The sequence below is a fragment of the Apium graveolens genome, chromosome 6 (genome assembly GCF_009905375.1).
Source record: "Apium graveolens cultivar Ventura chromosome 6, ASM990537v1, whole genome shotgun sequence".
Classification (NCBI taxonomy): Eukaryota; Viridiplantae; Streptophyta; class Magnoliopsida; order Apiales; family Apiaceae; genus Apium; species Apium graveolens.
In genome coordinates this window covers 231,526,224-231,544,277 of record NC_133652.1, presented here as the reverse complement: position 1 = coordinate 231,544,277, position 18,054 = coordinate 231,526,224, and the positions used below count along the sequence as shown (strand labels likewise).

The 18,054-nt window shown below is 34.9% G+C and overlaps 1 protein-coding gene across 1 annotated transcript in view; it reads left to right on the top strand.

Annotated features, from left to right (window-relative positions):
• The first annotated feature begins 705 nt into the window (after positions 1-705).
• The window catches only part of LOC141668947 (transcription factor TGA9-like), a 34,000-nt gene continuing 16,651 nt past the window's right edge, over positions 706-18,054 (top strand). Inside the window, exons 1-9 of the mRNA XM_074476017.1 lie at positions 706-824; positions 1,051-1,145; positions 1,527-1,603; positions 1,866-2,138; positions 2,432-2,476; positions 2,586-2,641; positions 2,782-2,863; positions 2,963-3,017; positions 3,894-4,009. Of these exons, the coding sequence (XP_074332118.1) occupies positions 706-824; positions 1,051-1,145; positions 1,527-1,603; positions 1,866-2,138; positions 2,432-2,476; positions 2,586-2,641; positions 2,782-2,863; positions 2,963-3,017; positions 3,894-3,961 (870 nt within the window). The 3' untranslated portion in view covers positions 3,962-4,009. The remainder of the gene's footprint in view (positions 825-1,050; positions 1,146-1,526; positions 1,604-1,865; positions 2,139-2,431; positions 2,477-2,585; positions 2,642-2,781; positions 2,864-2,962; positions 3,018-3,893; positions 4,010-18,054) is intronic.

Here is an 18,054-nt window from a genome sequence, read left to right as displayed (position 1 = left end):
AAGCAGAGTATCGGGCTCTTGCTGATGCATCTTGTAAAGTCATATAGCTCAAGCAATTATTAACTGAATTAACTCTACCCATGACTGGTCCTATTGATTTATTTTGTGACAACAAATCTGCTCTCGACTTGGCTGCTAATCCAGTTTACCATGCTCGTACCAAACACATTGAAATTAATTGTCATTTCATTCGAGAAAAATTGCTCTTGGTTTAGTGAGAGTTCCTCCTGTTGCATCAAGCTTAACTCTGCAGACATTTTAACTAAAGGTCTCGGTAAAGTGCCTCATTGGACTTGTTGCTCCAAATTGGGACTTACTTTCTTCCATTGGTCTCCAATTTGTGGGGGGCTAACACGGCAGGCTTACCAGACGACACATATGACACCTCTGGTTCTCACAAAGGGGGGAGTATTAAGACACAATTAGCAGCTTCAGCTATAACAGCAGAGTCTATGCAACATAAACTTAGAGTAGCCTTTGGCCAAACAAAGCCTTATGAGTATGACAACTAAGCATGGCTTGTATAGAAGTAGTGATGCATAATTGTACTATATATAGAAGAAACAGTCCGGCATTTTAACAACTTAACTGAATCAATATATATTTTGCATTCCTTCTTCTCTAAGCTTGTAAACACAGCTTTAATGATGACATAAGATGAGTGTTGTTCATACTTATAAAATGATATGAACTAAAGTTGCTTGCATGGGGAGTCATAAAGTTGGAGAGACTGGTTGCTCAAACTTACGTCCTTCAAACCTTCACCATCACCACATTCCATATGCAGTTCTTCATGGCCTTCCTCCACCTAGTGCAAACTTCATGTAATTGTTCTACAAGTCTTGTTCAATTTTTTAATTTCACATATATATTTTTCTTTTATGGTTGTTTTCAAAAAGTGGAGGACAATTAACAATACATTTACATGTTTGAAACTAACTGTGCTACAAATTTTCTTTAATTCTTTAAAAAAAATTAGATTATGTTTATTTTTTCAAATGTCTGTTCAGATATCTCTGACATGGTTAGTAAATATAATATCTATCTCAGCAATCATCAAGAAGGATCTGCTTTTGATTTTGGAGAGCTGGAAGAAGCTATTGTGCTTCAAAACTTAAAGCTTAATCATGATGACTCTAAATTATGTTTGGCTCTACTTTTGTTTTCCCTCCTTTTTCATTTCTGACGTTTGCAAGTATAATAGTAACCTTTATGAGTGTGTTTATATTCATGAGAATATGTCTCTGTAAGAAAGGCCAAGATGGGGCTTTACCATTTTTGACATATTAATCATTGCAATACAAAGGAGTTAGAGTTAAATGGTGTGAGGTTTTAAAATAGGAAACTTGTCTACTTTGCATGTTTTACTAACTTCATGACTGGGTTGGGAGGTTTGGAAGTAAGGTTACTTGCCTTTATAACATTAATTTCTTTCTACTTGGATCCTTTCTTACTTGAGTTTTTTGTAAATCTATTTATATTTTACTGATTTATTTAGAGATTTTGGGGGCTTTTGTGATCTGCAGCTTTTTACACATCTAAACCTGCAGCAACTTTAGAAATGTTTCCTTCTTGGCCAATGAGGCCTCAACAAACTCCAAAGGTAGTTTTAGTTCTCAGTTACTTCTATCTTTTTTTATTATTATTTGGGCTTTTTGTCTTCATGGTAAAAAAACTTTGTACTCCAAATTCCAATGTTTGCAAAGGACCACAATACAAGTACTTTGAAGGCTGAGCACTTTGGTTTGAACTATAGTCATTTTCACTTGTAACAAAAGGACCCTTGTGGATTGTGTGTGCAAGTACCCTTCTGGAATCAAAATGTTTTCATGAAGTGTTCACTTGTTGATTTGTTTTATTAATAGGGGAGTTCAAAGTCAGGAGGAGAGAGTAATGATTCAGGATCAGCAGTTAATACACTTTCTAGTGGGGGCCGTTTGGAACCAGAATCTCCAGTTAGTAGAATAGCATCTTCAGATCATCAACAGGCTTTTGACCATAACCATATTCAGTTTCCACAAGATCAAAACCAACTTCATCAACAGCAGCTACAAGTTGTGGAGATGGCAAGTGATAGTCCAATATCATCATCAGGACCATCACAAACTCAACCACCTTCAAATCACAGTCTTGAAAAGGTTGGAAATTTGTCTCATTTTTCTCCTCTTCTCCTAAGAATATCAGAAAAAGGTGATATCTTTTGTTTTTAACATGATCCTTTCAGAAAACTACCAAGAATTGATAGTATATGACTAGCAAATATAAATACCTCATCAAATAATCATGAACCGTTCTAAAAACTATTTCCCATATCAACACCAAAACCATATGCTTGTCAAGTGTGTGAGCTCACACACACAGTGATTGATAGCCTCTAGGGTATCTTTAGATTTAATATGTAATTTGCCAATTAATTTCTTGGATTTTGCAGAGAAGAGGACCAGGTGCAACATCTGATAGAGTACTTGATGCTAAGGTTTTAAATATTGGAAAATTTATCGCTTTTTCTTTTCATAATAAACATATTGTAGTCTTTTGAAAGAATTCAGTCTTTTACCGAATCTGCTCATGCATTTGGTTTTCAGACACTGCAACGACTAGCTCAAAACAGAGAAGCAGCAAGGAAAAGCAGACTCCGAAAAAGGTGCTATTGCTTTTAATAAAAGGAATACGCTGAATTGTCCAGCTAAATATTTCTCTTGTTAATTCAATTTTTTGTGGATGCTATTGCTATTTCCACTTAATGTTTATAATGTGTTTGATATATGTTTATACGTGTGTGAAGGCATATGTGCAGCAGCTGGAATCTGGTAGGATAAGGCTATCACAACTGGAGCAAGACCTTCATAGAGCTCGATCTCAGGTCCATAACGTCCATAAACCACCTCCACAGATTTTCCAGTCAAACAATCAAAATCATTTTGTCAAATAATGTAGTGATATTTATAATTTTGATCAATAGGGATTGTTTTTGGGAGGAGGAGATGGTGGTAATGCTGGAGGAATCATGAGCTCAGGTGAGTTTCATTAATTATTACACTACCTAGATGATGGGATTATCACAAGTATCACTTTTCATTTCGACAATTTTTTCTTTATTTTACCGAAAATTTGTATAGGCCCTTTTTTCTTTATATGTGTTTTTTAAAGAGAACCTTTAAATCTTTTTGCAAAGGTTAGCTACCACTTCAAGCTCTTTGCTAATCATGCTTTCTTTTCAACTTTTTCTTTATATTTATAGATAACTACACATTCTATTTCCTAATGTTAGATATTATGTAGTCTATTAAAATTACGAGGCGCTTTAACCTTATTAGTAACTGTTAACTGTATTGATTGTGCCAAACTTGGAAATTTTGGCATTGAGGCAAAGTTTCCAATCTCAATAAAATTTACGAAAAGGATATGTGAAGTACAATGATAAGATCATTTCTAGTTAAAATTTCTCTATTGAAATTATATTGATATGATCTCTATGAATTTGTCAAGATAATATTTACAAATAACGACATGAAAGATAAACAATAAATTTTCAATTCATTATCATGAGTAGTATATATTTACAAATTTTAAGGTCATTTTTACTATTGTTAGGGATATATGTTTAGACAGATTGTCTAATTTTTTTAATAATGATCTAGAACGTTATTATGTATCCAAGGCCTTCTGTTTTCGATAAGATTAGTTTATTGACTGATTATCTAGAATGTTAGGGGGTGTTTGGTTATAGGTAATCAATAAAGGGAAAGGGAAATAACTACTTTAATTCCGTTTGTTATTGTTTGTTTTAAAAAAGAATCATTTCCTTTAACCAATTTTATTATTGGGTTTACCCAATACTCTTCTATCCTGATCCCCGCTAACCACTAGGTTTTATCATTCTCTTTCCGCAGCTCATTACCTCATCTTCCCTCATTTTATCAGTTACTCGCATATATCCTTATACCGAAAAAAATTCTGAAACAACAACGAAGATCAAATTCAATATCTTCCTTCAAGAACTCCCAAGGTAAGCCTTCAACATCATCATTCTTTTTTCTCATATTCTCGTTATTCTTGTCACTTTTTGAAGTGTGCTAATTATATTTTTTAAAGCTCTACATGATTTTACCTTTTTCTCTTTCTTATGGATAGTGTTAATCGAAGTATTGTCTTGTTTTATTTTGATGTAAACTCAAATTTTCATCTTTCATGTCATATATATATATATATATATATATATAATTCTCTATCATCTTATACAGAAATGGCTCGAATCAGTACTCCCTTGAGAAGTAGAAGAAATTGGGATTATATTCGTCTTATAATTACAATGGTTAATTGTGTTGTCTTGTTAAATCTGATGTGTTACTCAGTCAAAAATACATTATATAATTCTCAGGGTATACAACTTGATTAAAGGAGTAGGAGAAAAAGGAGATTGTATGATTTGAACACAATGATAAGGGAAAGTGTTATAATGTGTAGAAATTTTCTACGCGTAAATCGAAGAACATTTGTTGTACTACTTGAGATGGTTAAAGACATAGGTGGGTTAAATTAGACAAGCAATATGTGTTTGGAGGAGATTCTTGCAGGTTTTCTGTATACATTGGCTAACCACAAAAAATAGAAGAATTAGTGGTCACTTTTACAGAAGTGGTGTGTTAGGTCACACAACACTATAGAAGGGGGTTGAATATAGTGTTTATACAATCAAATCGATTTCAACACAAGTATGTAACAAAGATCAAGTATATTCAAATAAACTCTGTTACAATAGAACTGTTGTTCTCTCTCAGTGATGAACAATATCACTAAGAGCTGCTAGGTTACAATGTTTAATCTTCTCGATAATGATAACACATATGGTGTAAACCCTAAGCTGTGTTTATATAATACACAGTTACAAGATATCTTCTAATTGATATGGAATATAATTCTGTCTCCTAAAATATATCAATCAGATGTCTTCTGCAAGTCTTCTAGTCCTCTAACTCTTCATGCATATATTCTTTTGTTTTAGTCCAGATCTTCTCCTGTAAATCAGCCGCATTCCTTATCTGAAGTCTTCCCGCACTTAAGTTCTGATATATATCTTCTTACGCCTTAAGTTCTGATATTAAGTTCTGACTTCAGTAAGTTCTGATTTCCAGTAAATCCTGATAAGTCATATTGTTAAGTTCTGAAAACTAAACACAAATCAGATTATACATGACATCTCAAATATATCTAACAATCTCCCCCAACTTGTAAATTATGAAAAATATACAAGTTAATAGATTTGATGATGTCAAAAACATTTAAGTACAAATGCAATGAGATTTTAATTAGACAACTAACTACAACTTACAGTCCTTGTAGCTTTAACCAATCTTACTGAGTCAATCTGAATCCAAAGTGATTCTTGACAAAGTTTGATATCAGTTTTTCTTCTTTATTCCTCAGGACTTGAGATATTATAGCTTTGACTTGCTTCATCTCTTCATCTTGACTTCCAATCTGGTAGATTGCAGTCCTAAGTGCTGAGATACGATTTCTTTCTAAACCATCACCAAGTCTGATCACCCTTGGATGAGAAGAGTTTTCATTGTAGCACAGACATTTCTCTTTCAGAATCACTTCAAGTTTAGCAGAATCCTTCTTCATTGGAATTTCACTTTCATCATCTTCAACTATATTAGGAATGAATTATGTAATCCTTGAACCAGAAATTATTGCTTTATCCCTTATGATCTTCATTATGAAATTTGACCATCTCCTGGTAATCTCAAACTTTATCTCTAAAAGATAATTAAAGAATTGAAGTTCTTTTAGAGATTTGTTCAGCACATCTGATTCTGACATTTGATATGTTCTTCCATCTTCAAGAAATAGAATCAGATTTTCTTTGACATTATGCTTATCATGAGCATCCAGTACCACTTGAACAGATATAACCTTGTCAAGGTGTTTCTGTGTAATTTTTTCAAGAGGTTTGTCAGTCAATTAAAATGGATCTCTTGTAAGCACTTCAACTCATGTCTTGATTTTGGCCTCTTCAGAACATAATCCAGCTATGTCTCTTGCTTCTCTGGATTTCAATCCAACAGTCATTAAATCATATAGCAGCTGGCTTTTTTTAGGATCTGATGGATTAACATTCTTCCATAGGAGCGTTCTCTTATTAGTAAATGTCAATTTACTCAAATCAACTTGAGCACTGTCAGAGGTTGATGTCTTGATGACTTGATCAGAATTTGTTGTTTCTTCTGTAGCTTGTTGTCCTTCAGTCTGAACAACTTGAGCTGTGTCAGAGGTTTTTTAGGTTCTTCAGTTATCTTCCTTTTCTTTAGAGTTTGAACAGTTTCATCTACTGCAGCAGCATCATCAAATACTTGAACCAGTTTGCATACAGGTTTCATCAGAATTTTGAGGAATCTTCATCTCCTGTGCCTTTGTTGGTTCATCAATTTTTCCTTTTCCCTTAACTTTGAGATCAGTTTCAACTTGTGATCTTGTCTTGGGCTTAGATGCCTCGGAAATTGACTTCTCCTTGATCACAATACCTTTTACCTTAGGCCTTGGAGGTTTATTTGCATCAGAAGCTTTAGACTTAAGATTTGTCTTCTTAACTGCAAATCTAGCTTCTTCCTCCTTTAAAGTCTCTAAATCCATTCCAGGATTATGTTTGAGAAATAATCTTCTAGCAATTTGCTCATCAAGTGTCTGAATTTTAGGATCTTTGTAGTAGACAGTAGTCTGCTTTCCCTTTAGCTTCAGAGTTTACAAGAACTTCTGAGAGTCTTGACTTTTAGCTTGAATCAAAACATCAGAACTTGATATCAGATTTTTATTATTAGAACTTGCTATCAGATTTTGAGTTTAAGCAGTTTCAGAACTTGTCTTCTTCTGTGTAGAAGATTTTTTAGCATCAGAAATTAGTTTTCTTGAAGAAACTTTGTTGTTTTGCCCTTGACCCTGACCCTTGCCATTGCTAGAATTTCCCTGGTCATCGTCATTGTCATGCTTTTTCTTCAGAATTTGACTAGTTGAGTATTTGGATTTGGACTTAACTACCTTCTCCCCCTTTTTGGCATCATCTGGTAGTAGGAGAGAGAGAAGAAGTACCGCTGAAGATTGAATTTCATTCAGTTGAGCTTGTTGAGAGGCTTGATTCTGCAGGACCTCGGTAATTTGGGCATGTTGCTTTTCTTGAACCTTCTCAATTGCTTCAACTTTCTCATAAATAGGTCTGATAAGTCTTGAATTGTCTAATTTGAGAGTCATATCTAGCTTTTCAGCTAATTCCAGAAGTTTGTCAACTTTTTCATGAGTTTGAGAGTGTAGACCTTGAAGAGATTTGGTACTTAGAGCAGTGACTTTGAGTTGGTGCTTGAAATTAGAATTTGTCATCAGCTCATCAGCTTTGGCAATGTGCTCTGTCAGAACTTTTGAGCTTGGAATGAATTCAGATTCATTCCACTTCTTGGTCCACTCAACCTCTCTATGAGTTTCTTCCCAAGGAACAGGAGCAGCTTGTTCAACAAACTTTTCAATCAGTGCCTCCTTTCCAAGAATGGGAGTTGGAGTATTAACTGGAGCTGACTCTCCAGAAATTGCAGAAAACTCATCATCTTCTGACAATACTAAAGTGTGTGATTCTGGTACAACTTCATATTTGTCCACATCCAGAATAGGTGTGGTAGGAATATCAACATGTAATGGAGAAACTGGTGGAGTTGTCACTTGTACTGTAGGAGCTTCCAGATATAACACAGTTGGAATTATCAGCCTATGAAGGTCAATTTCAGGACTTAATCCTGAATCTTCAACTGTTGTTCCTTTAACTGGAGAGACAGGAGGTGTAATCACTGTTTCTGGAACAGTGTCTTTAGTTTGAGGTGGGGATGGAAAAACTTCAATTACAACAGGTTCTAATGAGATCAGAGATTCCTGATCCCCTTCCTCAGCTTCTTGAGTATCCTCAAAATGAGGTTGTGCCAAATGCCTTCATGCTCTCTGTTTCTTTGATCTCCTGGATAGTGAAGGAGTTTCCTGAGTAGCATCAGAACTTATAGTTCTTTTCCTCTTCAAAATATCTGAACCCTCAGCTTCAGTCTTTTTCTAATGGGTTGACCCTTCAGCTTCAATTGTCATAGGTTTTGATGCATGAACCTGTGCTTCTTCTTCATCTGATTCATCCCTAAGGATCATCCTTCTTCTCCTTGGTGGAGATTTAGGAACATATTTTATTCTTGAAGGTTTAGATTTTGATGTGGCAGCAGATTGTTGAGGTTGAGAATGTGCTGGCTGGAAATATGTTCTGATGGTAGGTTGAGTTAGTTGAGGTTGAGAAGTGGTAGGTTGTGTATTGGTTGTAGGTACTGATGGAGGTTGGGATGCTTGTACATCAAGATATAAGGCAGTATAGGTATTTGGATCAGAGTTTACTAAGACATGTTTGAGTGATTGAGGAATTTGGAGGGGTCTTATTACAGTATTCTTATTATCAGTAGATAATAAGTCAGTGAAGGCCCTTTTAGCAAGTTTAAAGGGTTGGATCAACTCACTAGCTAGTTGGGGCTCATCAGAATTACAAAAACTGTAAATAAGTTGACAGAATCTAGCAAAATATACAGTATTTTTGTCCTCTTGCATCCTATCCCCAATAAATCCTAGCACACCACTAACATAATCAAAATGTGTTTGATTCAAGAGAGCATACCCGATTTGCTGACTCGTTATGGATATAGCATCAAAGTTAGAGCACTTATTGGCAAAATCTTTTGTAATATAGTCAAAGAAAAAACTCCACTCCCTCCTGATGTGGGGTCTCTTCAATTGTCCCAACTTTGACAAAGACTTTTCATAGCCCAGATTTTCCATCATTTGCTGAAGGGCCGGCTCCTCAATTGATGAATTGAAATTGCAGTCTTCTGGCAAATGTAGTGCTTGTCTAACAGTTGACAAAGTCACCACATGCTCATCCTCCCCTGTTGTAAATATGATGCTTGGGGACCCATTTGTACCACCATCATCATATACTCTTGACCTCCAAAACTCCAGTACTTGAGTTCCTGAGAGTGCTTCTGGTTGGGTTAAAGCATACCCAATCTCACTATTAGCAAGAAAGTCCTGAACGAAGTGAAAATCTGATAGAGCTTCGTCCTTGCTAAGAATAGTCATGTAGTTGTTGGGAACAAACTTGGCTCCATTGAAAATGATGTCCTTTGGTGCCATTTCTGTGAGAAATAAGTGAGAAAGTTGTGTGTATAAAAGGTGTTTGATAAAATTCCTGTAAGAAAATAGCTTCAGAGAATATCAGAATTTGCATCAGAACTTGACTATTATCAGAACTTAACAGTCATCAGAATATGGCTTCTGTACTCAAAAAGTGAATGTCTGTTTATGTAATTCTTCATACAAATACTGACTGGGTTCTTCAGAGTTTAATCATCAGAACTTGTCCTCATAATTTATTCAAATAATACTTAACTGTTTGTCAAAAATAACTTAATCACCACAGTAATTTTCATCATTCACATGGAGTGAGAGTGTGTGCATTTACAAATGATCAGATAAAGATTAAAGTCTGATAAACTTCAGTATATCTTAGAAATAAGACATAACTAAGAAAAGTGCTTAAAATCTGTCTTTAATTTTGAAGTCTTCTATAGAATAAATTTATGCAAGAGTCCACCTCAACTGTTTGTGCTCATTTTATGCATCTTTTGACATTCTCTTGACAGTGGCTTCTCAATGTAAGTAAGTCACAACTGTTATCAGAATTTATGCTATTATCAGAGTATTTCTCCAGTAATCAGAGAATGTGAAAAGTCACCAAGAAAAATTTATTTGCTTTTCTAATGCATATTACTTAATAATACCAGCAATGCACTTGGGTCTTCCCTTTCACATATTTACTCTAGATCTCAAAGTAGTACCCGATTTTGATTTTTCTTCTTTTCTTTTCTTCAGATAAGTGAGGCTTATCAAGCATGTAGTTCATCCTTAAGATTTACTGACATCAGAATTTGACAGATAAGAAGCAAGAATCTACTAGTTTATGACTTAGTAATAAGATACACAAAGTAAATTTGACTAAGCTCAAAATCAGAATTTGCTTGTTTAATTGATTTCCACATAAATAACTAATTCAAACATGGGATTTCTAGTTGGTTAAAGACTACTAGGTCAGCATCTAGCACAGTAATCCTCATTGGATTGAATAGTCATAGAACATTCAAAACACTTAGGATTAGCAAAATGTAGATTGTAGGTGGCCCGAGTTCGGTAGCGAGGCTAGAAATATACGCTTAGGATTAGCGGTCGATGGTATAAATCCACACAATAATGGATTAAACAATCGATATAGCTGTTGGTCGGTCATGTTAGTAATTTATAATCTTCCTCCATGGTTATGCATGAAGAGGAAGTTTATGATGTTATCAACATTGATTTCTGGCCCGTATGAGCCTGGAAATAATATTGAAATATATCTACAACCAATGATCGATGATTTAAAAAAATTGTGGGAGGAAGGGTAACCAAATGTGTATGATGCACATAGCAAATCTGTCCTCGTTTTGACGTGGACAGTAAACGACTTCCTGGGATACGAAAATCTATCAGGCTACATAAATAAGGGGTATAAGGCTTGTCCAGTATGTGGTGATAACACTGTCGCTAGATATTTAAGTCATAGTAGGAAAATGTGTTATCTAGGCCATCGTCGGTATTTAGATGAGCATCATCCTTATAGGAGGCAGCGGATAGCATTTGATGGACAACAAGAACTTGGTTACGCACCTGAGCCACTTAGCGGAGAAGAAGTGTTAATGCAACAACAGCAGCTTAAATTTAGTTTTGGGAAGGGGGGAAGGCGAAAAAGGTAGAGTATGCATGGAAAAGGAAATCAATTTTCTTTGAATTGGAATATTGGAAATTTCACCACTTGCGTCATTGTTTAGATGTTATGCACATCGAGAAGAATGTGTGCGATAATATAATTGGGACACTACTTAATATGAAATACAAGACTAAGGACAGTGTTTTCTCTCGTCTTGATATGATTGATATGGGTGTAAGGACTGATTTAGCTCCTGAAATAGGTGAAAAGAGGACATACTTACCTCCTTCCCCTTTTACTTTGTCTAAAAAAGAAAAAAAACTATGTTGACATCATTGTCCAATATGAAACATCCATATGGACATGCATCAAATATCAGAAACTGTATATCACTTATTGATATGAAATTGTATGGGCTGAAGTCGCACGACTGCCATATCCTACTCCAGCATTTACTACCGGTTTGTATTCGTTCCGTGCTTCCAAAAAATGTTAGGGTAAGTATAATAAGATTGTGCTTTTTTTTCAACTCCTTGTGCAACAAAGTCGTAGATGTGTCAAAATTGAGTAAACTCCAAGCAGATTTGATTTTGACCTTATGCGAGTTGGAAAAAATATTCCCGCTATCATTTTTCGATGTTATGGTACATCTCATAGTCCTTTTAGTAAGGGAATTGCGGTTATGCGGACCAGTTTTTTATAGATGGATGTTTCCATTTGAAAGATTTAATAAAATATTACAGAGCTATGTCCAAAACTGATTTTATCCGGAAGGTTATATAGCTGAAGGCTATCTGAAGGAAGAATCAGCCGAGTTTTGCACGGGGTTCTTTAGCGAGAGTAGTAGAACTGCAGGTCTTCAGAAAGATGATGACAAGTGTTGTGCAAGACATGCCTGTATCGTAACAAGACTAAGTCATTCTGACAACTCTAAGATTAGTTGTATTGTAACCTTAATCTGTAATTTATACTTGTAACACTTAATGTCTGTAAAATGTAAATGGAGCAGACTGGAGAATTTTTCCCTAAACAATGTCAAGCCTAAGAATTCTATCTGGAAGAAGATCAAGAAGGTCATGCCTCAGAAGAATTATGAAGAAGCTTGGAGTTGAATAATTCTATTTGGTGAAAAACATTATAAGTCAAGATCTCTACAAGTCACATAATTAGTGTTATAGAGAAGTCATTCGAGAACTCAGAAAGACCTATCGAGAACTCAGGAATTGCCTATCGAGAACTCAGGAATTGTCTATCGAGAACTCAAGAAATGCTATTGGAGATATCGATAAGTCAGATACCCATTCGAGAACTCAGAGATATCGACAAGTATACATTCATTAGAGAACTCTGAGTTATCGATACACCAAAATTCACTAGAGAACTCAGAGTTGTCGATAAGTGAAGTCAACAATGAAGTTTCAGAGATATCGACAAGCCAACATGCCTATCGAGATGTCGAGTTCTCTACAGCTTAATTGGAGATCTCGAAGTGAAGAAATTTCTCTAAGTACAGAATTGTAGAACAAGGTGCGAGTTCTCCTCTCTGAAACTCCATTCCATTGAGGTGTTCCTGGAGGAGTGAGTTGTGATACAATACCACACTCTTTCAAATACTCTCTAAATTCGGTGCTTAAGTATTCACCCCCATGATCGGATCGTAAGATCTTAATACTTGCATCTCCGCCAATTTGCTTCTCTACTTCAACCTTGTATTCTTTAAATTTTTCAAAAGAATCGGATTTGTTCTTCATAAGATATACATATCCATATCTACTGAAATCATCAGTAAATGTTATGAAGTAGTAGTAGCCTCCTCTAGCCATCACACGCATTGGGCCACATACATCACTATGTATTAGCTTCAGACGTTTAGTGGCCCTTTGACCCTTACCAGTGAAAGGGGCTTTAGTCATCTTACCAAGCAAACAAGATTCGCATTCTTGGTATGATTCAAAATCAAACTTATCCAAGTATCCATCCTTATGTAATTTGGATATGCGTTTCTCATTTATGTGGCCTAGACGAAAATGCCAGAGGTATGTTTGATTTGAGTCATTCATTTTAAGTCGTTTGTTTTCTATATTACAGACAGGATTATCTAAATCAAGAAAATATAAACCATTAAATAAACGCGCAACACCATAGGTTAAATCATTCAAAGCAAAAGAGCAACAGTTGTTCTTTATTGTAAACGAAAAACCTTTCTTGTCGAAACAAGAAACACAAATAATGTTTCTGTGAATCGCAGGCACGTAAAAACATTCTTCTAGTTCTAAAACAAGCCCAGAGGGCATAGATAAATAATACAGCTAAAGCAGCAACTTTTGCTCCATTGCCTACTCTTAGGTCCACTTCTCCCTTAGCCAAAGTCCTACTTCTCTGCAAGCCCTGCACATTTCTACAAATATGAGAAGCATATCCAGTATCCAATACCCAAGATGTAGAAATAGACAAATTGACTTCTATAACATAAATACTTGATCCATAAATCTAAACTGCTTTCATTTTCTTCAGATCTTTCAAGTAAATTGGACAGTTTCTCTTCCAGTGACCAGCTTTCTTACAGTAGTGACATTCACCCTTGGTCACACCACCTTTAGGCTTTAAAGCCTGTTTGGGACCTGACTTTGGCTTGGGTGTAGAATCGGATGTAATCTTCATCTTACCCTTCCAATTGCCCTACCCTTTGGCCTTACCTTTATTTCCCACCATCCGTATGGGAGCTGGTTCAGCTGTCTTCATGTTGGTCTCATATGTTCTCAACATATGCAACAATTCAGTAGGTGTTTTGTCAAATTCATTCATATTGTAGTTCACAAGAAACTGAGTGAATTTCTTTTTCAAAGAATTCATGATTAGGTCAATACTAGTTTCCGGACAAATCGGGAAACCCAAAGTTTCAACGTACTCAATGTAACCAATCATCTTCAGAACATGTGGGCCAACTAGTTCATTTGCCCCTTGTTTGTAATAAAAAAGTGACTTACTCGTGTTGAACCTTTCTTGACGAGTTTGGCTTGCAAACTTGCTTTGCAAGTGCTCATTGATAGTATATGCATCCATATGCACATGCTGTCTTTGAAGCTCAGCACTCATAGTTGCCAACATAAGACATGCAACATCATTTGCATCATTCTCATCCCTTGTGCGTGCTGCTCGTTCATCAGCAGTAGCACCCTCAGGAAGGGGGCCTGGAGGAGGAATATCAATGACATGAAGCTTACGCTCCTGCCTGAGGACAATCCTCAAATTCCTCTGCCAGTCTAGGAAGTTGTTTCCTCCTGTCAGCTTGTCCTTCTCAAGGACTGAACGTACGAATAGTGTGTTTGTGTTGTTTGCCATTACTCAGTATCTACAATAATAAAAGCGCAAAATAAACATTAGATTGTCTGAGTTAAAATTTTATGTTCATATGATTATGATATATTCATAATATATCTCCTACTATTTTTTATGAAATTAATAGCCCTGACTATTAATTCGGAAAGTATATCCCATAAATCTTTCTAGTGAGCCAAGATCCATATTTTGTCATGTCCTAAGTCAACCACTGATAGCCCTTAAATCATGATTATTTAGGTAGACAGCAGTTGTCAATTATATTATATATAATTCTTGGATAGTTTGGTGAACAACAATTAATCTTATCTATCTAATAGATTTTTAACCAAACTCTATGCTTCTAAGTCCATAATAGTTGAATATAACCGTTTACATTCACCTTATTATGATGACTCGGTTAAGTTAGAACCAATGATACAACGTCCGAATATAACCATTTATATTCGTCGCATTTCACCACGATAGATAGGAGTCCCCTGCCACTGACAGCCCTTCCCCTTATCGATCTAGGATTCAATGAGTGTTCATTCATTGGAAAACATCTGATTAAAACTTAATATTTTTACTTAGGGATTTTTAATTTAGAACGATCATGATCTCATCATAAAGAGATTCCCAATTTTTCCTTGAATAAAATACTTCAAATCAATACTCGTCAATGGTTTGATTTCCAGGTAGTGGAGGAGTCACATCGGTCTCGCTTAAAACCCACAGCCTTACAAGTTCTATGAACTCGTTGTTGACAAAATCGCCCATGTCGGAAATAAAGAAGATTCGTATTTCATTCCGTATTTCATAAACACGAGAATCTCATGATCATTTTTTAATTTTAAATCTTGAGTCGTTACAGATTTTATCTTGTTTAAAGGCATGGCATGGGTGATGTATCTAATACATACATGCATCATTAATCTAATTAAAACATGCATTTTCTAATCTACACATACTATTTATACATCATATGAAAAGTGCGTAAAGTAAACGTGCAATAGTTATGGCCCAATCATATATGATCTTTTCAGGCTAATGAAAAGATCAAGGTCAATCTATGGTGTAAAAAAATAACTATTACATATGTATTCTCTATTGCTTTCATTGTCTCCTTGGCCTCCATAGGTTGCCTCCTTGTTCCCTTGTCCTTTTTAGATGTTACATTAAGAATTATACTAATGAACTTACAAAAAAACTCGAGTTACATTCGAGATAAAACAACTACAAATAGAAAACGACATGCAAGCCGTATTTATTACAAACCAAAAGAATAAACCATTACAACTAAGGTCTTAAAGCCATAACTATGCACCATGCTCAAGTAACCATTAAAAAATATGATAGATCATATAAAGATGACATACTATTTATTACTTATCATGATCCAATCAAGAATAATAAATAAGTAAAGCATATGTCATAAGCATAAATTAAAACGAAACCCTAAACCGTGGATCGACCTAGGGCGCAATATGTATCAGGGGTTCGGGGGGGCAGCGAGCCCCACCGATGGCGAAAATTTTTGCAAAATTAAGTATCATAATACTAGCAAAACATGTATTAGAATACTATTCCAGAAGCATGTATCAGTATACACATGACCCATATCCCATTTACCAAAAACATGTATCAGTATACATATTATAAGAGATCGCATACATATGAGTTATGGAAGATCTTAAACATACAAGTATCATCATATAGATCATTAACAGATTCATCATATCATTCATATAACATAACTGTTATCATGGCAGACTCATATAACATAACTGTTATCATGGCAGACTCATAACACATGCATACTTGTAAAAATACAGTAAACACGTAACCAAATCAGCCCCTTATACACGTAACTCTGATACCATTGTTGGGTTCCGAGGCATAAAATGCAGCGGATAATCGTAAATAAAATAAAAAATTTTGAAACCCAAGAACAGGATCCATGTATAATTGTGGGCAGATTATGGAGATAACGAATCATACCTTTCAAGAGCTTGACTTTCACAAACTCAACGGAGATCCTTTCAAGAGCTTGACTTTCACGAACTCAACGGAGAAACTAGCTATCACGCTTTGTGTCTACCTCTCGAAAAAAACACCTCTATGGTATCCACATGAGCACCTCCAAGAACGTTTCATGAACTTGACTACGGAATGGATGTACTAGCCTCCTTCTTGACGATCCGGATTGCCTCTGCCTCTCTTTTCTGCTAGGGTTTTTCTCCAAAACTGCTTAGCCTCTTTAACCTATCATTATCTATTTATAATGGCTGATTAAAAGGCCCATAACATCAAAGCCCAACCCTAGTAGGTATAGGATTAAATAATAAAAACGAATTTCTATTATTTAATTAATAACTAAGTCATACTTAATTACTATGGGCAAAAACATTCCCTTTAATTCGAATTTATATTATCTCAATTAAGTCTTACTTAATTATAATAAAATTCAAATAATCATCAATTAATTTAAATCCATAATTTAAATTAACTATTCCATTAAGTGCTCTATTTGTGCGACCCTATAGGCTATTATTTAATTGGCAATAATTTTATTCTCTAATAAAATTATAAACAATGAGCGGTATCTAGTAATACATCATTGTTACCCAATTAAACAAAAATTAAATCGTAATTAGATAAAACCTTTCGTGATTAATGTTTTTCGTGTAATATAATCCCTTTAACCATACATATTATAGATTAAACTCGAGGCATGTATTTAGTCTTCCTCTTCAACATTTAATCCGGGTTTACTTGATCCATGAGTAGACTATCAAGACAAATCATTATTTGAGCATGGCCATGCTTTTTTATAATCTCACTCAATCAAGAGGCCAACAATATCTCTCCTAATTATAGGAGGGTTAAATCCTTTATCTATCATTCATATTTCTCATACGACTCATGATATACCCGATATCCACTTTTATCATCACCCGATCAAAAGTAACTTTTAATATAGTCAAAATATATTAATCCTCGTATAGAAATATAATGATTTCAAGTCAAAGGATCGTTACACCATTATCACTGTGAGTCTTTCTTCTGACTTTATTAAACATGAAGAATCTCACTTTGGGTCTATCCAGTACCATGTACTCTCACATGTACCTATGTATTGACTTTAGTATCCCCATGCTTATAAACAATGAGATGTGGTTATCTTGTCAAACAACATACTAGTCTATCTATGTATTATTATTGTCCTATATAATAATACTCGACTAGGGACTTCTAAGAATATGATATATTATATAATCTCAAGTTCAAGTCATGTACTTAAACTATATAATGTGTATCATGATTCTAAGGACATTTATTATGCTAACAAAATATCGCAGTAATTAAGGTCATAATATATACATTTATTGAATGATCAACTGACATAAAGATTTAAAAGAATAATGTATTGCCTCTAGGGCACCTACACTAACAGAAAATTCATGTGAAACAAGCATGGACATGCATATGGTGCAATCCTCGCAGAACCAATATGGCGGCTATTGATGGGAAATCTATGGGCCAGAATGGTTTTTAAATTTTTATTTACAAAGTATGATCAAATTAGAGAAATATGTTTGTGTTGTATATGTACAAACTAATTTCATGTGAATTAGCAGGCAGCTTACCTCACCTTGGACAATGAACCAAGATGTGTATCCTAATTTGAAATCATGGGAAGGTTTATATATATATAGAGGGGCTGTTCAAATAGAAACACCCTTAAAATGAAAATTAGAAACAAGTCCAGATCAACAAGAATTTTAAATACATAACCTCCCACGTAACTCACATGCAGCCTGTTATACACATCACACCTAATTTCCTCTATTTTTAAATTAATTTCTTTAGTCGTTCAATTAGTTTTTTTAAAAATTTGATTTCACTATATTTTTGTACATCCT